This window comes from Bos mutus, chromosome 1 (assembly GCF_027580195.1).
Source record: "Bos mutus isolate GX-2022 chromosome 1, NWIPB_WYAK_1.1, whole genome shotgun sequence".
NCBI lineage: Eukaryota > Metazoa > Chordata > Mammalia > Artiodactyla > Bovidae > Bos > Bos mutus.
In genome coordinates, this window is record NC_091617.1 from 148,382,134 (window position 1) to 148,404,825 (window position 22,692).

Consider the following 22,692-nt stretch of genomic DNA (forward strand, 5'->3'; position numbering starts at 1 on the left):
GCCCCAGCCTGCGTGTGCCCACGTGCGGGGCTCTTGTGTCTGGAAACGGGCCTTCTGATGCCTCTGCTCTGGGTGAGCATCTGTTATGGGTCAGGCCCGGGAGCTGGATCTCTTCCCCGCTCCCCTCACGCCCCGTTAGAGCCGAGTAAATGCTGGAGGGTGGCTCAGTCGCTGCCCCGGACACTCCCGTGGAGCGTATGGGGGTCACTGCTGACCAGGCTCTCACGGGTTTCCTTCTGTCTGCCTCCCACAGGCCTTACTTTGAACTCAAGGCGAAGTACTACCTGCAGCTTGAGGTACGTATGGCCTTTGGCTTTGAAGCAGGTGGGTAGGCGATGTCTGTCCCCCGAGCCCCCCCCCACCCCCACCCCCCCGACCCCTTCTGTAGTGGCCTTTGGACGGCCCTACGGCTGCCAGCTCGGGGGACACGTACTTGACCGAGGCTTTGGCTGCTTGCGCGGTGCTCTCTGCCGCCTGCAGAACCTCTGCATCGTCTCTGGCCTGAGCGTCCTCGGTCTGTGGTCTTCCGCACGGCACCGGGGAGCTTGCTGGCGGGGCGGATTCCCGGGGCTGCCCCAGACCGACAGAACCGAGGCTCTGCGGGCCGGCCCAGCCCTCCGGCTTTCCACACGCCCGCTGGGGGCTTCCGACACAGCGCAGTGTGAGGTCCACGGCTCGGGGCTCAGACGGCCGGACCCCCACCGCTGCCTCTGGTGGGGGGGCACCCCCCAGGTCGTTTCTGAGCGTAGAGCCGGGGTTGTCACAGGACTGGAGGCTGAGCGCTGGTGCATAGAGACTTGCGGAAGGGGGACCAGGTCCCCGGCTGCATCCTGAGGGTCACCCGGGAGCCTGGCCGGCCGGCGGGGGCGCGGCCTTGCTCACGCCTCCACCCCCCGCTTCTCCCGAGCAGCAGCTGAAGAAGACGGTGGACGAGCTGCAGGCCAAGCTGGCCCTGGCCAAGGGCGAGTACAAGACGGCGCTGCGGAACCTGGAGACTATCTCGGACGAGATCCACGAGAGGAGGCGCTCCGGCGCCATGGGGCCCCGCGGGCGCGGCGTCGGCGCCGAGGGCGGAGCTGTGCCCGCTGAGGGCCTGTCGGGGCGCAAGCCCGAAGCTGACACCGTTTCTGGTGAGTCTGGGGCCCGTGTCCCCTGCTCGGGCGGGATGCCCTGTTCACCGGGGCGGAGCTAGCATCCTGAGTCAGCGTGCTGCGCTTAGATAAGTTTGGGAAGTGACGTGCTTTCACCCCCGAGATTCCAAGCACTTACTAGGGCATCCGAGGCTCTGAGAAGCCTTGCAGGGAAGGAGCGCCTTTGGGCACAGGGACTTGGGAGGCAGCTCTGATTCGAGTCCTGGCCGTCCCGCCATGATCAAGACAGCGTGGGCCAAGGCCTGACTTCCCGTTCCTTCCCCTGTAAAGTGGGGCACGTGACGGTGCTCGCTGTCTGCCACAGAGAGGGGTGGTCAGGACTGAATGAAGGTGTGCTGGCCCCTGGGGGTCATGCCACACGTAGTGTCTGGGCGTGGGGACGTATTCCCAGGGCCACCCCTGGGAAGTGGATACAAAGGGCTGCTGTAGTTCTTTCCACGTCAATTCGGAGACCCACCCTACTGCCCCAGCCCTGCCTGTCTGTATGCCCTTCTTTGCTTTTTCTGAGGAATACTGGCTGTTGGCTTTTCCCCCATAATCCTTCCTCAGTTCAGTTCAGTTGCTCAGTCGTGTCCGACTCTTCCGGACCCCATGGACTGCAGCATACCTGGCTTCCCTGTCCATCACCAACACTTGCTCAAACTCATGTCCATTGAGTCGGTGATGCCATCCAACCATCTCATCTTCTGTCGACCCCTTCTCTTCCCACCTTCAATCTTTCCCAGCATCAGGGTCTTTTCAAATGAGTCAGTTCTTTGCATCAGGTGGCCAAAGTATTGGAGTTTCAGCTTCAGCATCAGTCCTTCCAATGACCACTCAGGACTGATTTCCTTTAGGATGGACTGGTTCGATCTCCTTGCAGTCCAAAGGACTCTCAGGAGTCTTCTCCAACACCACAGTTCAAAAGCGTCAATTCTTCGGTGCTCAGCTTTCTTTATAGTCCAATTCTCACATCCATACATAACTACAGAAAAAACCATAGCCTTGACTAAATGGACCTTTGTTGGCCAAGTAACGTCTCTGCTTTTGAATATGCTGTCTAGGTTGGTCATAACTTTCCTCCCAAGGAGTAAGCATCTTTTAATTTCATGGCTGCGGTCACCATCTGCAGTGATTTTGGAGCCCCCCAAAATGAAAGTCAGCCACTGTTTCCCCATCTATTTGCCATGAAGTGATGGGACTGAATGCCATGATCTTAGTTTTCTGAATGCTGAGCTTTAAGCCAACTTTTTCACTCTCCTCTTTCATTTTCATCAAGAGGTTCTTTAGTTCTTCACTTTCTGCCATAAGGGTGGTGTCATCTGCCTGAGGTTATTGATATTTCTCCCGGCAATCTTGATTCCAGCTTGTGCTTCATCCAGCCCAGCACCTTAATTCAGGCAACAAACATTCAAGTGTGAGGGCCCAGGTCAAAGGAAACTGTAATTTGAACAGCAGGGATGAGTCCTCTAGTGTACATCATCTTGTATACCCTGTGTGGAGAGGGACATGAAGCTCAGAGACGTTCAGTAACTTAACCAAGGGTACCCAGCAAGCAGCAAAGATGGGATGTGAACTCAGATCTGAGCCCATTCTGTGTGCCTAGCATTAATAGTACTTCCATGGGGCGCTTCCGGAGAAGGCAATGGCACCCCACTCCAGTACTCTTGCCTGGAAAATCCCATGGACGGAGCAGCCTGGAAGGCTGCAGTCCACGGGGTCACTGAGGTTCGGACACGACTGAGCGACTTCACTTTCACTTTTCACTTTCATGCATTGGAGAAGGAAATGGCAGCCCACTCCAGTGTTCTTGCCTGGAGAATCCCAGGGGCAGGAGAGCCTGGTGGGCTGCCGTCTATGGGGTCCCACAGAGTTGGAACGACTGAAGTGACTATGCAGCAGCAGCAGCAGGGGGCACTTCAGGCTGTCTTTAAGGCCAGGGGAGGAGGAAACGGGACTGGGATGTTGTTCAGAGCTGAGGTGACTTGGAAGCTGTGTCTCTGGCCTCGGTTAGAATGGCCCACAAACCAAGTGAGGCACAGGCTACAGAGGACCGCAAGGGAGCTATGTTCCTTTGTGGCAGACGGTGATCTCAGTGGACTCTGAGCACGTCTCAGGAGATGGGAAGCTACTCAGAAGGTGACCGAGGTCCCAGCAGAGACCCCGTGCAGGACTGTCCGTCAGAGCTCCCGTGGCTCCTTCCGTGGGAGGAGGCAGCTCCGAGGCCTGGCTGGCTCCATCAGGATGCGTCACGCAGGCCTGCTGTCCTCCTGTGCCCGTGGGGGTCCGTTTTGGGGCCCGGGGTGGAGAGAAAAACCCAACCTGAGGCTGAATTCACCTTCCATTCCACCTCAGGCAGTGTCTGGTGACAGTGACTTCTGGGACAGGGGCTGCAGAGTGATGTTAAGGACCCTGGCCGTTGGTAGGTCCAGCCTCCTCCCTTCAGGCTGCTCTGGAGTCTGGTCTCACGAGCTGAGGCGGCCACGGCCTGTGGCCGGGTCCTGCAGCTTCCTGGCCCCGTCTCTGCAGCGGGGACACCCAGAGGGTGTGTCAGGGACCAGGTGGCCCTCGGTCAGACCCGAGTGACAGCTCCTCTCTCTCCCCTCCCAGTGGCCTCCGAGGCCTTCGAAGATGACAACTGCAGCGCCTTTGTGTCTGAGGATGACTCAGAAACCCAGTCCCTGTCCAGCTTCAGCTCAGGGCCCACAAGCCCATCGGAGATGCCCGAGCAGTTCCCCGCGGCCGTGCGGCCCGCCAGCCTGGACCTGCCCAGCCCTGTGTCCCTGTCGGAGTTCGGGGTGCTGTTCCCGGGGTTGGGCCCCCGCAGCGAGTGCAGCGGGGCCTCGTCCCCCGAGTGCGAGGTGGAACGAGGTGAGTGCAGCCCCCTGCCCCTGGGCTGGGGGGAGGCGGGGACCCCAGGCTGGATGCTGCAATCAGGGCCTCTCTGAACGCATTGCGGTGTGGCTCCCAACGTGATTTGGTCTCTCTCATCACAACAGTCCTCTGGACAGGCACCCCCGCTGGAGAGGCTTCTGTTTCCCGGCTGTTAGCATAGGATGGGTCTCATCTCCGAGGGTCAGGGGCGTCTACAGCTTCTCAGGGAGGGAAAGCAGGAGGCGCTGCTGTGGCAGAGGCGCTTCTGTGCCCCTGGGCATCTGGAGGTGCAGCTGGCTGGCTGGCTGTGGGGGGCCCGGGTGACCCCTGGGACTGCCAGGACTCACTGCCGGGTCTTTCTGTTTCCACAGGGGACAGAGCAGAGGGAGCAGAGAATAAGACGGTTGACAAGGCGGGCAGCCACCGGAGGCTGGGCAGCAGCAGCGGCGACGGCGGCAGGAGCCCCCCGAAGCCCGCAGGCCAGGCCCTGGAGGACGGGGTGCGGCGGCTGTCCCTGCGGGGCCCCGGGCGTGCGGGCCTCACAGACACACACGTGGTGCAGATCGGCTGACGCGCCCTGGCCCCGGCGCGGGCCAGTGTTTATACATGAACGGGACGGAGGACATTGTGCCAATAATCACAAAATATATGCCAAATCCCAGCCCTTTCCTCTAAATCGCACGAGTGACGCTTCAGTGGGCTCAGGGCTGGAGGTCTGTCTGTGGGGTGAGTGCTCCTGGGCTGCTGTGTTTTCCTGTGCAGAGTCAGTTGTTGCGGGTGGGCTGTGACCGCGTCCACGGCCTTTGTTGGAACGGTCCCTGTCACGGTGTTGTGCAAGCAGTAACCTGTTCCCAGAAAAGAACCGGAGCCAGCCGAGGGCCCGGGGAGCTGAGCCCCCAGCAGACTCAAGGGCCCACTTATTTGGGAAAATGGCCTTGTTCTCTCCTTTAGATCCCGGGGGTGGGGTGGGGGTGGTATCTAAAGGAAAACAAGTGCACGCAAATGAAACTCAAATATTCGCAACAATGCTTTCTGATCCAGTGAAGGCTTAAAAAAAAAAAAATCCAAGAACAGAATTCATTTTCATCATCTCTGGTTTTCAGAGGATTTAAAAAAAAAGTGTGTTTCCTGGGACGCCCGTTAAAATCCTTTTCTTTGTCGAAGGCTGCCATGAGCTGCACTTTTTGGGGTGGGAAGGGTGAATGTCGCGTGGGGATAGGGGGGACACGGGCAGGGGCCTGTCGTGGATGAGGGCCTGTGGCTGCAGGGGGAGGAGTCCTGTCGCGCAAACCTCACCCCACCAGCCAGGGGGACTTATTCTAAGACCCGTGCATGAGGAATGGTGGCCAGTGTTGTTCTAGATCGACAAGGTGTTGGTTTCTCTGTAGGCTGTAACTTTTAAAAATAAACAGTTATTTAAGGGTTATGCTGCACTAGTATTTCTTAAGAGGAAACTGTTCCTTACAGCTAGGAAAGGGAGTGGGCACATGGTGGCAGAGGCTGTTGATAGAAGCAATGGTGTCTGTTATGCTAATAGTATTAAGTGTTGTTCATGGCCCGTATTTAGAGCATTGTATTTTAATTGTCCTTTTTTTGTTAAGAAAACAGCATTTCTAAAAGGAAAAAAAAACCCCCATTCAAGTCTGTCAGCTTATATATATGTGTCATTTGTAAATCTCTTCACACTGTCTTGTTTTCTCTTTTTAATGACTGATACAGTATCCTGATTACAAGGTTATTTTGTACTTGTCTTAATACCTTGAGTGTAATAAAAATGGCTTAAGAAAATGTCTTTTTGTGACTTCAGATAAGGAATCCTGATACTGCCCAAATCTTCTGTTCAAGGCGGTCCTCTTGCCATGAGCAGGAGCATGCATGCACTGGTCACCTGTTCTTATTTTCAGTTAAGGTCCTGGGTCCTAACAGTGCACACCCTGATTAGCAGGTGTGAATTGGAATTCCACTTCTGCTGCTACTGAAGCCGAGCAGTATGGAGACATGGTGGCCGCAAAATAAATACAGGTGCTTAGGCTGGAGGCCTGGGCGTCTCCCGGTCTCAGCCGCAGGGGCTGGTGAGTGATGCGGGCAGCCCTGGGCACTAGGCTTTGAAAAGCTCCCCAGCTGATTCTATTCTCTTTCTATACCGGTCCAACCAACGTTTGTCATCGTGGGCTCTGTTCAGAGCTCTCTATAGAATTCAGCATTACAATACAGTATTGTTTAAATAGGTCTCCTTCATTGGGTTTTTGAAGGCAGGGATTAGGTCTCAGTTTGCATCTATGATAAGATCTTTAACACACAAGGCTCAAATCATGCCTATAATAAATATGCCTGTTATGCTTTAGATTTTTCTTTAAAGTCACAGAAAATTAATCCACCTAAAATACGTTAAAAGTGAAAGCACTGAAGTATTTACCAAAATGAAATCTCAGTAATACAACAATTTGCCACTAGCCTGAATGAAAAACACACTTTTTTTTTTTGGTAAAAATGTGAATTTTCATGCAAGTCATGGAACATAGATGGAACATACCACATGAAGTTCTTTAATAATTTCTCTAGGTTAAACTATGCAGTTGCCATAAGTATAAACATTTTATTTCGATTAAAGGTAATAGAAATACAAAAGTTTTAATAGAGATGAAAAATTCCACTATTTTTAGATCTTTAAAATCTTGACTGAGCATCATTCTACTCTAATGGATTTTTATGTAAACAACGGGGAATTTACACATAACAGTATCTTGCGACCCAATCACCATGTATTAAATTCTTAATCATGTTTTTTTAGAGTGCTCTTACCATAAGAACACTGAACTATATGGAGCAATTTACAGAAAGGCTATACAAACTGAATTGTAACGTCTTCAGTGTTTCAGACTACTGCTTTCCTCAACCTGATCAAACGGCACTGATGACTATACCTCAGTCCTCTTCAATGAGTCAATGGGAGACAGGTGTCCAGCCTCAGCAACCTTCACTCTTAAGCATGAGCATCTCCACACTATAAAGTTAACTGTTTCTTAAATGCTTTATCCTTTCATGACCTCTGGGCAACAGTAAACACTTAAAGTCATAAATAACACAGAACTAAAATCTCATGGTAACACAGTTCATTTGGTCATTTGTTGCCCAGGACACACAGGAGATTTAACAACACAAGCAGGTTTACCTTACAACATGTGCTGCCAAAAGACACACACAGCGTAACTACTCCAGAGCAGCATCCCAGCCCGCTGTTCTGCTCCATGAGTCTGCATCCCTCATGTGGTCTCAGGCAAGGGCGTCCATCTCAGTGCTTGACTGCGTCTAACCTTTACAATCATCTACATGCTTTTATATAGCATGGCCCCTAAGTGCAACCCCACTCCGCATACACACAAAACCAGGTAAACAGTACTTCTGAGTGACAGAGGGTAATTCTGACGACACACAGTTCTCAGCACACACCCTGACTTCAGCACCAGACTCCACAGGAATGTTTGGAGAGATTCCGTTCTGTTCTGACTGTTGCGTTAGTGTCCTCGAGATCCGTGTCCTCAGTTGAAGAGCTGATGTTGGTGTGTGTAAGATCCAGCGATCGCTGAGGTTTCTGTCACTGCAGTTGTGTTGTCTTGATGGGGATAATACTATTAAAGTCCAAGAAAAAGGGTCCTTCTTGTTTAGGCAAGAAAGTACTGGGAATGATATTGTAGATCCCAGCAGGTATATTTTCTAGTTCCAGGTAGCAAAACCCACACCTACGTTCAGGGAAAATGAGAACAAGGTTTTTAAGTGATGATGCCCCAGAAAGCAGAGTGTGAATTAGACAGCAATCAAAAGACCAGCGTTACCTGTAGTCACCACTAGATTTCCTCTGGAACCCATGGGGACCAGGGTCTCCCACCACAGAAACTGTTACAACTTCAAATCCAACACTGTACTGCCTAGCAGTAAAAAAAGAGAGTAAATCACTGCTGTTACTAAGTTGTCTCACACATACACCCAAAATAACTATACCTAAAGTGCTGCTGCTGCTGCTGCTAAGTCGCTTCAGTCGTGTCCGACTCTGTGTGACCCCATAGACGGCAGCCCACCAGGCTCCCCCGTCCCTGGGATTCTCCAGGCAAGAACACTGGAGTGGGTTGCCATTTCCTTCTCCAACGCATGAAAGTGAAAAGTCAAAGTGAAGTCGCTCAGTCGTGTCTGACCCTCAGTGACCCCGTGGACTGCAGCCTTCCAGGCTCCTCCGTCCATGGGATTTTCCAGGCAAGAGTACTGGAGTGGGGTGCAATTGCCTTCTCCGACCTAAAGTGCAGATAGACTGTTAAGTACATGTTTCTAAAGCTTCAGTAGGAGGAAACAGCACTCTGAGGCACATGCATACTATTTTTACTCTTAATTACAGAAAACATCATTTATCTTTTTAAGTTGAAGCCATAAAGATGGACATTTTACGAAATTTACTTTAGAAGAGACTGTATTTTTATCACAGGCTCTCAGAGAATAATGTTAAAATAGTGTATTAGGCAAAAAAACAAAAAAAAAGGAAAAGGAGAGAACCCTGAAATAAAATCTAAATTTACAGAAGAATTAGCCTATGGTAGACGTGACGTTCCAAATCAGTAGGGAAAGGATTATTTACGCAGGTGGTGATGACAAAAACTTAGAATAAAAATTGTTACACTGTATTTCACACCATATATAAAACACAATCCATATGTATTTAAAAAAAGAAAACAACTAGAAGAAAATACAGTGAAACTTTGATATTAGGGCAAGACTTCCTGGCCACAGCAAAATAAACCAAAAGAAACAGATTTGATTATAATGAAAAAAATTTTTTTGTTATGTGAGAAAAAAAATCTGGGAAAAATGCCTGCAAATATGTGAAGGAGTTAATATTCTACATACATACCCTTATTCATGCTTACAATTAAAAAAAACATGACAAGTGCAACAGAAAAATGGGCAAAAGATATGAATTAAATATATGAAGAAAAAATACACAGTCAATAAACATTTTTCCATATTCAAGCTTCGAAATGAAATACAAAAGGGCAATTATGTACCTTGTTTTGCCTATCAAACTGGTGACATTTTTGAAAACGACTGCAGAAAAATAGCTTAGTCCTACCCTTATGGCAGAAAGTGAAGAGGAACTAAAGAGCCTCTTGATGAAAGTGAAAGTAGAGAGTGAAAAAGTTGGCTTAAAGCCAACATTCAAAAAACGAAGATCATGGCATCTGGTCCCATCACTTCATGGCAAATAGATGGGGAAACAGTGGAAACAGTATCAGACTTTATTTTTCTGGGCTCCAAAATCACTGCAGATGGTGACTGCAGCCATGAAATTAAAAGACGCTTACTCCTTGGAAGGGAAGTTATGACCAACCTAGACAGCGTATTCAAAAGCAGAGACATTACTTTGCCAACAGAAGTCTGTCTAGTCAAGGCTATGGTTTTTCCTGCGGTCATGTATGGATGTGAGAGTTGGACTGTGAAGAAGGCTGAGCACCGAAGAATTGATGCTTTTGAACTGTGGTGTTGGAGAAGACTCTTGAGAGTCCCTTGGACTGCAAGGAGATCCAACCAGTCCATTCTGAAGGAGATCAGCCCTGGGATTTCTTTGGAGGGAATGATGCTGAAGATGAAACTCCAGTACTTTGGCCACCTCATGTGAAGAGTTGACTCACTGGAAAAGACTGTGATGCTGGGAGGGATTGGGGGCAAGAGGAGAAGGGGACGACAGAGGATGAGATGGCTGGATGGCATCACTGACTCGATGGACCTGAGTCTCAGTGAACTCCGGGAGTTGGTGATGGACAGGGAGGCCTGGTGTGCTGCGATTCATGGGGTCGCAAAAAGTCGGACACGACTGAGCGACTGATCTGATCTGATCTATAGGATTATTAGTTTCTTTCAAAACAGTTTGTAATTACAGGCAGGCAAAATTAAGCCTAGTTTTATTTAGAAGCTGGTACTATTTTTATTTGTATTCTCTTTTTTAAACCTTTTAAAACTGTGAAATATAACACAATACACAAGAAATGTAAGACAGTGCACATGAAACATATGTGCTTCACAAAAGTGAACAGAAGCCCAGTTACTCCCCCCGGCAATCGACAAAACCCTCAGTGCCGTGAGGAGAGCCCCTGTGTGGCCCTTTGATCACAGCTTCTGTCTACTGGTCCCTCTCCTGCCCTACCTACAGTGTGACTACCTAAGTGTGCACCCTTCAATGACAGTTCAGCTTCACCTGTTCTTGCCTTCACGCAAGTAGAAGCACAGTATATACTGTGCTGTGTGGCTTCTGTCACTCAGCTCAGCCTCGGTCCTGAGACCCACCCAGCGTGTTGTGGGGAGCTGTTCTTTATCTTCACTGTTATGTAGGACTCTACTGCATGACTATTTTATAGTCTTTTAAAAGCCACTGAGGAACACTGGCTGTTCTAAATTTTGCTCTTACAGTCTATTGGCTGTTTGGATTGTTTCTTTTATGACATGCCTGTTAAAAAGTTTTAATTTTTGTTATTTTTTAAAACCTACAGACTTTTTTCCTAATAACATAGGATATTTACAAATCTTTTCATGTGCTTGTTGTCTTGAGACGTCTTTCCTTACCCTGAGGCTATTATCTCCTGCTATCAGTAAGCTATCTGGAACTGAATTTCAGATTGGATGTGAGTCAGAGGCCTGCTCACCTTTCTTGTACATAGATATTAATTATTCCAGCACCTCTTCCTCACTTTTATGCAATACTGTCTTTAATCACAGACGAAGTGTCCGTATGAATATGTTTCAAAACCCTATTCTGTTCCACTAAGCTCATTTTTAACACGGTATCATTAATTTAAGAAAGTTAACTTATCACAAACCTTGGTCCTCTTAGCTCGATCAGTAGCGGCCCAGTCTTTTCTATATGGAATTGGTAAATGGGGTTATTTTTGTGAGTCTCTTGGAAATTTCCACATCCTCCGGCACTCTGACCACTCCACTTTCCATTAATCTAATAAAACAAAGCCTTTGTATTACCAAAACTTCACATTCTAGAATTCTGCTTTAAAGACAATAAAATTCCTCTGCGCCTTTGAAAAGAAAAAAAGGCAGCTCTCCACTGTGGCTGCATCATCTATCTCTTCAGTGTAATTCTCCAAGTCAGCCCGGCCACTTTGCAGCCTCAGCCCTGTCTCTACCCACCGTCTTTGAGTCCTCCTTGCCAAGAATTCTCCCTCAAATCCTCTTGCCCACGTCCAGCCCACCCTGTAGAATCAATCTCAAATTCTGTGTAAAAGGTTCATGCACACCGCCTTCCCTGCTGACCAAGGTCTGCGTGCATCTTCTTTCTCTGAATTCAACTTTTTCCCCAGAATCACTCAGTGCCCACTGAGGTTTGTGTGTTCCAACCTGGACTGGAGACTATACTTAATCCTCGAATGTTTTTACTTTGTAAGAAACTTAAATGTGAAAGAAAAAAAAAGGGACTTCTAAAAGGGACTTTGAGACTGTGACCCAAAGAAAAAAATCTCTTTTACCTGTTTTGATACAGTGTATGGAGAAGGAATCTTTGAAAAAGTAAAGCTGCATGCTGAGTATACCTAGAGTGAAAAAAAAAAAAATATCATAGTGATACAATGTATACTTACAAAAACACACTTTAGAATGTTCCGGAAGACTAAGAAATCAGCTGGGGTAGTTGACAGCCCCGATTCTGTGGGCCTCCTGTACCAAGGCAGGACTAAAGGGCTGCAGGTGGGCGGCCAGGGTGCTTATCCTGGCTCCGCTGCCACCAACTGCGGCCTGGGACACACCACGACCCCCGAGGCCTTGGCTTCTGCATCTTAAGAAAGCAGCTCCCCAGTGTCCCTTTCATCACTAAAAATCTATTCCTCTGAGCTTCTTTACTAAGTTAAGGCAAACAAATCTATGAAGAACACAATTACAATGACCTTCCCAGTTACATGAGAGCAATATGTTTATAGGCAGTCAGTTTCCTTTCAGTAAGTTCCAGGTTTTCTTAAGTCAATAAAAGTATTATGAAGACTAAAGGAGTTTTTATTGCTCTGTGAGTTTACTGGTCCAATACACCACATTTGCCTCGGGACTAAACCACTACTCTAAAGCCTAAAATATTCATTCAAAATGTTATTCAAAATAAAAACATTTCGTTACTGTTCAAAAACATTATTTTCTGCATGAATCATCATCATAATTTAACACAACTGTTATACAGATAAATACACACTCAGCAGTATATAGAGATCAATCTTTTTTTTTTTTAATTTTTAAACTCCACAATATTGTACTAGCTTTGCCGAACATCGCTTTATAAATAAACCTTTTTGTAGATAACCTCACAAGCAGAGACGTTATGCACTTTCTATCGTCATTCTGTCGTGTTGGTTTACTTACCCGGACTGTGTAATGAATTGTGTTCTGTTTTTCATACTGGGAAACCACTAGCGTAAAGGTGTGGGTCCCCGGAGTGGTTAGCTTTATCTTAGTCAAATAGTGAGGGCTGTTAATTCGAATCCCATCAATGTATGGAGGTGGGTCAGCTGCAAATAAACAAGTAGGTTTACAGAAGATGGGACTTTATTCTCTGTACTTTTTAAGTTTTATGGTTGATGGTAGGAAAAATAATTAAATGGATGGACATTCCCTTAATTCTGTCTTTAAAATACAATGGTATTAAAGAATTACAATTTCAATTTAAAACTTTAATCTACTTAAAACTTGAAAATTAAATAATTTCTAATACACAGAAAGCAATCTTTTTGGAATACATTCAACGAGGTATATGATAATCCCTATTTGCCCTGTGACTTATTTTTCTCTCCTGGCAGAGGATTTTAAAATCAACATTAACTTCTTTTTTCCTTTTGAGGAAATTTTTTAAAAAGATACAAAGAAATATATAAACACGTTATCTATATTCTCTAGCACTCAGGATTCAATTATCTTTTTTTGGTCATACTAGCTTCTTTGTAAAACAAAGTTCCTTTAATCACCACCATTAAGTCTTATTCCATTCCACTCTGATGGATTTGATGGGCATCTCTGCCGACTTTTACACACACAGACACACACACACACACACACGTGACCATGCATCTAAAAAAAGCAGCAGCCTGTGTCTTGCTCTGCACCTCATTTCTCACTCAGGTTTCTGAGATTCATGTTGGTCTACACAGGTTTACTCCTTTCAAATCTGCATGTGCAACAGCACACGCCATCACGTGACGTGGACACCCTGTGTGTGTGCTTCCCCATCTAGTGTTCAGACGATGTGCAGATCTGGTTTATTTCCAGTATTTTGCTGCCTGAGATATTCTGTGACAGGCTCATGAATCAAGGCTGATACAATAAAGTCATTTCATGCATATCGATTAAGTCATTTAAGATCAATGCTATATTGCTGATATTATTTAGAAACACCGAATACTGATAATGTAACCTGTGGAAGAGATTTTAGCACCTCAAATGTAGTAAGTCTCCTGTGCTTAGAGGTGGTGTGACCTAGCGTGGGGGAGGACTGGCGCGCCTGTGACCTGCAGCAGTCTGACCTATGTCTCAGTTTACTCTTCTGTTGGATGGGGAACAGTCCAGTTTACTTCCGAGTGTCGTGATCAAAATAAAACTAAACCAGAAAGCGCCCTGGAGTGGCAAAGTCGCTCTGTGTAAGAGAGGAAGGAAATTGTTTTTTAAAAAATCCAAGCACAAAGAGTAACAAGTTCTTTGAAATTCAAAAGCCGTGTAACACGTTAATGTTAGGATCATAACTCACAACCTTTGTGTCTGGATGTATAATGATCAACATGGAAAATCTGGCTTGTTTAACTTGATGTTTATCACTGGACCGACTGTGTGCCGTGCCCATCCCAGAGAACCTCAGGAAAGCCTCGGTGCAGCGGGGGAAGAAGGCCACCTTTTCCTAAGATCAAGCAAAACGAAACTCGACAAAACCACTTCTGACCCCAGCTTAGCCATCCGTGCCTGGTCCTCCTCACAGCCTTCTTCAGAGAGCCTCACCTCAGGCACACCCGATCCTTTCCCCTGGGATCCCAGCCCACCTGTGTCCACTCTGTCCCTGTCAAGGTCAAAGATGCTGCCGGGGCGCTAAGTCCACTTGTCTCTAATCTAATCTCAACAGGTTACAGCAATGGGAGAGCTAACAGGGATCTCAAATTTAACAAGACCCAAAGTTAACTTCTGCTTCACTCCACAGCAGATCTGCCCCCTGCCCGGCTCCCGCATCGCAGTCAACGTTACACCTTTCTGCTTCTCAAGCCAAAAATACAGGTGTTGTCCTGGACTCCTGCCATCCCCGACTAACTCAGCAAGTCCTGACAATCCTAACCAAACCCAAACCTATCCCCTCCTCATCTCCACTTTACCATCACAAGTTCAAACCACCGCCGCTCCTCACAGAAATAAAAGCACCTAATTGGGTTCTCTGCTTCCAATTTTTGTCCCCTCCAATATATTCTACAAAGAATTTTCTTAAAAACAACACACAGACACACATCAGATAATGTCATTTTCCTGAAACCCTCCAAAGATTTCCATCATGCTTGGAGCAAAATTCCGACCCTTTCCTGGGCTGGGCTGATGGAACCTTACGTGATCTAAGCCTGCATCCATCTGACCACTGCTGACACCACACTGCCCAGGCCTCCTGGTCTTCCTTCTCTTCCCAGGAAACATCATGTTTGGCCCATGTTAGGGTCCTTGCACTGGCTGTTCCCTCTGCCTGCAATGCTGTTACCTCTGTGTTTGCATGACTGACTCCTGTTCGTCATTCAGACTTTCTCTTCCTCCTTTTCAACAAGGCCTTCCACGGCCACCCAACCAAAGTGACCAAGCAGTCACGAACACCCTATGTTATTTCTTTCTACATAGGTGTCATTATTAAGTTTTTTTTCTCTTTTTGTCTCCCAGACTAGAATATAAACCAATAGTCCCTACCACGCAGTAAATGATAAAAAATTTTCTTTTGATGTGAAAGCAAAATGGTCTCAACACAGTAAGTCAGTGCCTTAGGGCAAGATTCACTGTGTCTGGCAGGAAGGTCATCACAGAGGAAATGGCATAAACTGGATCTTAACCACATTCATTACAAAGAAGAGAGGAAAAGGAATATGCGGACAGAGGCCAGGGAGAAGACACTCTTGGCGGAAGAACTGAGACAGAGGAGGGCAACACAGGCGTGATGTGTTCAGGAGCAGCCAGACCTGCGCCGAGGGTGCCTTAAGGAGAAGGCCAGAGTGTAAGAAGCCTCAGACATCTCACTCAAGAGCCTGGACTTTTTATCCATGAGTCCACAGAAAACCACAGATTTTCTGATCAGAGAAAAAGATAGGATTTAAATTTTAGAAATAAAGCTCTGACGGCAATGTGCTAGAGTGCAGAAATTGCAAATTCCTGAGGTCTCTAAATTAAAAAAAATAACACACACAAGTAGCATAAATAGCCACACATCTGTTTGAGGGGTTTCTATTAGTCTTATCAGCATAATCATTAATTTATGTATATTACCTACATAAAATTTGTCATTTTTCAAATTAACCACACAAATAGAATTTTAATGTTTGTTTGAATGTCTGTTTACTAAACATACCTGGGTAATAAACTTTTTTCCCATCAGTCTTGTATACAACCATTGTGATAAATTCTCGATTATTTGCAAAATCATCCTAAAAGCACAAATAATTCAATATGGTTAGGTAAATTGACTCACTATGTTCCTGTGTGTGTGTGTGTGTGTGTGTGTGTGTGTGTGTGTAGGTGGGGAGGGGAGGAGAAGGAGATTATTTCTAAGCTTAAGAGCATTTCTATTTGGTGTTATAAAGTATGTCAATTAAACTGTAATTTCAGTAGATGAGCATGCTATATGAAGCAATATACTACAAAAAGACTCTAAAAACCATTAAAATTATGGTTACCCTTTACAAAACCAGGCCTAATGCATCAACATTTTCAAAACCCCCTTAGCATATTTTTATGTTAATATTCTTAAGATCTAAAGCATATATAATCAACACTAAAACTCTCACTAGAAAGCACAGACTCCCTCACTCTCTTCATACATGATTTCTGAAAGAGATTTGAAGTGTGTAATTATAAATTATCAATTTCCTTTGAGGAAAACATTTATCTAAGAAAACACTATTTTCAAGACACCTATATACAGGAAACAGGCTGGTGATGAAGTTGCGTGTCTTGCTCACGTTGGTCTACTTATATTTGAAAGAAAGTCTGTATGGGATGTGAGGAGGGTACCAGTACCTTGTCTGTTATGTGCCTACTAAGCAAAACCCAGACCGCGGCGCCCCCCTGTGGACACTGCACCTCCAGCTTGTACTGGGGGTTGTTGGCCAGGCTGTAGGCGTCCTTCACAGGTCCTTGCTTGGCGTCCCAAGTACTAGGAGACAACATCACAACATCAGTAAGGAGGTCGGAATTACACTTCTCACAGAGCTAAGCTGAAATGCTATTTTTAAAAGTTTTGCTTCAAATACAATTAGGTTTTAAGGTTTTCTTGTTTTCTTTTGGCATAATCAAGAAGCACACAAAGAGAGTGACTATTACATGATAGTTCTCTGCATGCTGTGTGCTCAGTCGCTCAGTCATTCTCTGTGACCCCATGGACTGTAGACCACCAGGCTCCTCTGTCCATGGGGATTCTCCAGGCAAGAATACTGGAGTGGGCTGCCATGCCCTCCTCCAGGGGATCTTCCTGACCCAGAGATCGAACCCAGGTCTCCCACATTGCGGGCAGATTCTTTACCAGCTGAGCCACCAGGGAAGTCCAAGAACACCGGAGTGGGTAGCCAATCCTTTCTCCAGTGGATCTTCCCAACTCAGGAAATGAACCGGGGTCTCCTGCATGGCAGGCAGATTCTTTGCTAGCTCAGCTACTAGGGAAGCCCTCTATGGGCATGATAAAAAGAAAGAATACTAGTCTTTCCAAATAATTTCATTTTAAATGAAAAAAGGGACACTACTATGAAGCATATTTTGAAATGTGCAAAAAAGTTACCTGTGAATGCATGTTGATTCTTTAAAAAGACCTGGATTCCAACTCAAGTAAATTACATCATAATACTGGCAGAGATCATCCCACGAAATCCAAAATATTCCTAAAAATTAGATGTCTTTGTTAGTCTAAAAAAACCTTAATGACTTGTCAGTTGAGTACATTTTACACTGTTAAAGCATGTTAAGCACATATTATTAAATTAAAAAGTTATTTACCATTGTCTATTTTCTGAGCTGTTCGAGGATCAAAGTTTAAATACTTTTGCAACTCTGGGGTCCAGTTTTTTACATCATTTTCACTGTATCTTCCCTTCCAACGTAAATGACTCCAAGGATTTTTCAGTTGGATAAATCGCAGCCCCTATTAAAAAAGCCAGGAGATAACAAAGTTACAAAACAGTTTTACCACATTTTTATTAGTTATATCATTCTCCAAGTGAGGATGCAGTTTGAATACTTATCATTTCTTTTCCCTACAAATAACATCCGAAATTACTATTCTTTAATCAGCACTTGCCTGAGCCCCATATCCGATCAGAAGCTGTAAACGGCTACCTATCTCTAGAGCTATGCTATCCATACGTAATCACTACTCACATGTGGTCATATATAATTAAGTTTACAAATCAGCTCCTTAGTCGCAGTAGTCACATTTCAAGAGCTCAAGGACCAAGTGTCCTAGGAGCTAGATTCGTGCACAGCACGGGCACAGAACGTTTCATCCTGGCAGGAAGTGCCTCTGGGCCAGGCTGCCCTAGAGCATGGGTGTCCCCTGTCCTCTCAGGGCCTCCTGTGCTGTGGCCTCGCTGGTTTCCAGTGCCCTGTCCCCATGCCTGGCTCTCCCCTGCCCTGCTCTCAGCCCCGTAGGCGACCCACACTCAGTCCCCGCACAGAACGCCTCTGTTCACACTGCGCCTGCTCCTGCGGGCTCTCTGGTCCCCTCTGACCCGCACTCAGTCCCCGCGCAGAACGCCTCTGCTCACGCTGCACCTGCTCCTGCGGGCTCTCTGGTCCCCTCTGACCCGCACTCAGTCCCCGAGCAGAACGCCTCTGCTCACGCTGCGCCTGCTCCTGCGGGCTCTCTGGTCCCCTCTGACTGCTCTGCTTTCAGATGCTCTTTAGCATCTTCCTCCACTGACTGTCAGAGAACACGAACTCTGCAGTCAGAATCAAACAGTACCAAATTTCAGCTCTACTATTTGTCAGCTCTGCGGGCCCTAGTTGGTCACTGCTCTCTCTGAGCTGCTGTGAAGACTAAATGCAGGAACACAGGCAAATCCTCTAGTAACTTCTTATCATTTAAAAAAAATCATTCGTCTATCTTCGGCCGTGCTGCGTCTTCGATACTTCACACAGGCCTTCTCCGGCTCTGACAAGGGGGGCTGCTCTCCAGGCGCAGTGCACGGGCCTCTCGCGGTGGGGGCTCCTCTTGGTGCAGAGCGTGAGCTCTGGAGCATGGGCGTTGCAGTGTGTGGGCTCGGCTGTTGCGGTTTCCAGGCTCCACAGCACAAGTCCAATAGTTGTGGTGCAGGAAGGAGTCAGCTGCCCGTGGCACGCAGAATCTCCCCAGACCAGGGATCAAACCTGTGTCTCCCGCACTGGCAGGTGGATTCTTTACCACTGAGGCCACCAGGGAAGCCCCTTCTCATTTTAATTACTACCTCTCCTTTAAAGTTCACAGGGCTAACAATCTGTATTACGTTAGTTTACAACAAACAATATCCTATCTTACATCATTTCCTACTTCTAATGCAGGAGTCTTGTCTCCCCAATGTGACTATAAAATCCTTGAAATGGTTAACATTATTATCCTGTGTCAGAAGTCTGTACTGAGTTTAAAGAACACCATATACGCTCAATAAATACTGGGTGTGTCTACAGAGTTGATCATATTGACTCAGAAAAACAAAAGAGCATGTAAATCCAAAAGATCTGTCTTATTTCAAGCAGTCAACTTAGAAACTTGTATTCTTTTTCTAATGATGTCACAAACCAAACAATTTGGAAGATATTTTAAAAAACACACACATTTCTTTGCTATTTTAAATGTGGCAAATCATGGCCTGGGGTAGACTTTTGGACATAAATCAGACTGTTTTCTTTAAGGCTACATTCCTGAGAAGCTCATCAACACAATTTCTGTTCTTAGTCTCTTCTATATCATTTGTGCCTCACCCTGCCCCTGCCACACATCAGCCAACAAACGCTAAACTCCTTTCTGATTCATGAAACCTATTTCCACATGAGCAGAACATCTCTTTATTTCAGGACTTCATCAGCCTTTAACATGAGGAGTATAGAGTAGTAAAAAGTATAAACAAGAATTGCTGCTAAGCTTTTCAGAGGAAGGTCCCAGGTATCACTGACATTCAAGGGCACGAAGGCACGGCTGCAAATTTTGTTTGGATAGAAAACCAGCAATTCAGAGGAACCTGAATGGGGGTATAAATGCTAGAGAACTAAGAAAGTAATCAGGTTTATGATGAAACATTCCATGTCCAGGTACTTCGTAGTGGCAGCAAAGGAAAAGCCTCAGGGATCCCTTGGGAAGATCTGTCTGAATTTAAAGACAGCAGCTTAAAATGGAGATGTACCATCAAAACGGACTATGGAATATTACCCCAAGGAGACAAAAAAATTACTCAAACAAGGATAACTGAGACTAAAGTGAAGGTCGTAAAATACACAAGAGGTTTGAGGCAGTCAAACAAAAGGACAACACTTTCACTCAAGTATTAATATGAAAATATCACTAAGTAAAGAAAGTCACAAATGATGTAAGATTGGGAGTAGCTTTAGTCAAAGATGAGGCAAATCTGCATGAAAGAGTTCTAGAGAAAAAAGCCTGAATGGATTAATAGGGAAATATTTTGAAATAGAAAAGGTATCTCAAAACTGATAGCACAAATAACATAAAAATGATAAACCCAGGAAATTCTTCAAATCTGTACCCAAAGATCATAAAGAAACCCCCGTAAATGTTAACACAGATGACGAAGCCTGTGGGAGACATCAACCCCGACTACAAAGAGACCACATAACCAGAGGCAGAGGGCAACAGGCAGGACGGCCGGGGCCCAGGCGGCAGGAGCAACAAACTGCAAGGGGCAGGCGTCCTTTCCCTTCTCCACACAGAATTAACAGGCGCCTTTTAATTCTGTGTGGAGGGCACCTGGTTCTGCCTCAACCTAGCTAACCAATGTTTGCCTCATGGAAATGTTCTTAAGCTATTCATGAAACTATGTGTTTGCTTTGGAAACTGCCTTTCTTCAAGATAGTTCCGCCTGAGACTAACTTTTTTCCTTTTCTCAAACCTTGGGCTGATGATGGCTCAATAAACCAGTACTCCTGTCAATTGATTTATGGCCGGGGGATGACACACCTCTGCCATCCTATCTCAAAAATGCATATTGTGGGAGAGGGGCCTGGTGACACTCCCTCAGCCTTGAGAAGTCTCTCTTGTCTGATTAATGGCTTGCTAAGAGACATAAAACACCTTGCTAAAAGCTAGCAAGGGGGCACTCTTTCTGTCCCCTCTGATGTCTGTCAGAAGCTATCTCTACCTCTATTATACTTTAATAAAACTTTGCTATACAGAAAGCTCCAAGTGGTCATGCTTCATCTCTGAACTCGGATTGAAATCCTCTCCTCCGGAGATCACAAATCCCGGCATGACACAGGGCTCGCAGCAGCAACCTTTCAAAAGGAAACCGGAGCCAATTCCATCGTGTGAGAAGCCTGCTCAGGCTGGTTGTGTTTCTGCTCAGTAACTTTCATAGCATTTTGATATGAATGTGAGCATCATCACGGTAAAGAAACCCATCACCAGGCCACACTTCACTCCATCTTCACACGCTCCAAAGTGCCTTAATCATGGGATACAGCCCGACCCATCAGCATACCAGCACCAGCTCTAGACTCCCCTGGGCTGCTCAGACAGTTGCTCTGGGACCTGACTGTGCCCACCTGTGGCTGGCAGCCTATGCGTGAGGCAGGGCCTGGCATCCAACTGGGCTCATGGTAGTCAGCCCCTCAGAGGGGCCCACGCAACCTGTAGAGGGCACCACTCGGGCACCAAGCTTGGCTGAGTGGAGGGGTATGCCACTGGGCCCACAGAACGTCTCCTCCACAGGGACGTCTCCACTTCTACAAGACCAAGAAACACAAGTGACATAGTTAACACATAAAAACAAAAAGAAAATGAGGCAGAAAGAGGCAAAAGAAGAAAAGGTCCCCAGTTAAGGAACAAAGAAACCCCAGAAGAACTAACCAATCTACCTGATAAAGAATTCAAGGTAATGATCATTAAGATGTTCAATGAATTCAGGAGAAGAATGCATGAACACAGTGAGATGTTTAATAAATAGTTAGAAAATACAAAAAAGAAACAAACAGCTGAGGAATACAATAGTGAAAATAAAAAATACGCACTAGAAGTAATCAATGCTAGATTAGATGATACAGAGGAATGAATCACTGAGATGGAAGACAGAGAAGTGGAAACCACCCTGGTTGGAGAAAGAAAAGCATTTTTAAAAATGAGGATACTTTAAGAGACTTCTGGGACAACATCAAGCATGTTGACCTAACAGTCACATCACAGGGGTCTAAGAAGGAGAACAGAGAAAGGGGTAGAGAACTTAAATGAAGAAAAATAGCTAAAAACTTCCCCAGTCTGGGCAAGAAAACAGACATCCAGGTGCAGGAAGCTCAGAAAGTCCCAAACAAGATGATGCCAAAAAGGTCTACACCAAGACACACTGCAGTTAAAATAGGAAACTTACTGGCAAAGAGAGAGTCTAAAAATCAGCAAGAGAAGAGCAAGGAAAGTCCCATATGACCATCAGCTGACTTGTAGCATAAACCTTGCAGGTCAGAAGGGAAGGGCACAATATATTAAAAGTACTGAAAGGAAAAAAAGCCTACAGCCAAGATAACCTCTACCAAGTAAGGTTATCATTTACATTTGAGGAAAAGGTAAGACAGTTTCACAGATAAACAAAAGCTAAGAGTTCAGCACTACTAAACCCACTTTACATATCTAAGCATGTCTCTGAGTGAAAAAGAAAAGGCCACAACCAGAAATTAGAAAATTACAAAAGGAAAAATCTTATTGGTAAATGTAGGTATACAATAAAGGGGGCTTCCCTGGTGGCTCAGATGGGAAAGAACCTGCCTGCAATGCAGGAGACCAGGGTTCGATCCCTGGGTTGGGAAGATCCCTCAGGAGAAGGAAATGGCAACTCACTTCAGCAACCCTGCCTGGAGAATCCCATGGACACGGGAGCCCAGCGGGCCACAATCCATGGGATCACAAAGAGTCGGGACTCACGCACACACACGCACGCGCACACACACACACACTACACAGAGTAAAGCCAGTAGATAAATTACTTATAAAGCTAGTAGAAAGGTTAATAAACAAAAGCAGTAAAATCATCTATATCCACAATATGTATGGTTAAGGGATACATATATAACTTAAAAGTATGGTAAGAGATACAGACATGCCAAGAAAGGTCTATCTAGTCAAAGCTGTGGTTTCTCCAGTAGTCATGTATGGATGTGAGTTGGACTATAAAGAAAGCTGAGTGCCGAAGAATTGATGCTTTTGAACTGTGGTGTTGGAGAAGACTCTTGAGAGTCCCTTGGACTGCAAGGAGAGCCA

General features: G+C 46.1%; 2 protein-coding genes across 4 annotated transcripts in view; one reads left to right on the top strand and one right to left on the bottom strand.

The window, feature by feature from the left end:
- Positions 1-5,796, top strand: part of SH3BP5 (SH3 domain binding protein 5) — an 84,586-nt gene extending 78,790 nt beyond the window's left edge. Inside the window, exons 6-9 of the mRNA XM_070377174.1 lie at positions 254-296; positions 911-1,130; positions 3,741-4,001; positions 4,376-5,796. Of these exons, the coding sequence (XP_070233275.1) occupies positions 254-296; positions 911-1,130; positions 3,741-4,001; positions 4,376-4,575 (724 nt within the window). The 3' untranslated portion in view covers positions 4,576-5,796. The remainder of the gene's footprint in view (positions 1-253; positions 297-910; positions 1,131-3,740; positions 4,002-4,375) is intronic.
- A 738-nt stretch (positions 5,797-6,534) lies between these two features.
- Positions 6,535-22,692, bottom strand: part of CAPN7 (calpain 7) — a 51,874-nt gene continuing 35,716 nt past the window's right edge. Inside the window, exons 13-21 of one of the 3 annotated variants that reach the window (XM_070377169.1) lie at positions 17,241-17,385; positions 17,026-17,125; positions 16,272-16,407; positions 15,604-15,679; positions 12,396-12,541; positions 11,519-11,581; positions 10,862-10,992; positions 7,838-7,930; positions 6,535-7,744 (exon numbers count right to left, since the gene is read on the bottom strand). In XM_070377169.1, coding sequence (XP_070233270.1) covers positions 7,600-7,744; positions 7,838-7,930; positions 10,862-10,992; positions 11,519-11,581; positions 12,396-12,541; positions 15,604-15,679; positions 16,272-16,407; positions 17,026-17,125; positions 17,241-17,385 — 1,035 coding nt within the window. In that variant the 3' untranslated portion in view covers positions 6,535-7,599. The remainder of the gene's footprint in view (positions 7,745-7,837; positions 7,931-10,861; positions 10,993-11,518; positions 11,582-12,395; positions 12,542-15,603; positions 15,680-16,271; positions 16,408-17,025; positions 17,126-17,240; positions 17,386-22,692) is intronic. The other 2 variants (XM_070377171.1, XM_070377170.1) reach the window with 2 other exon arrangements.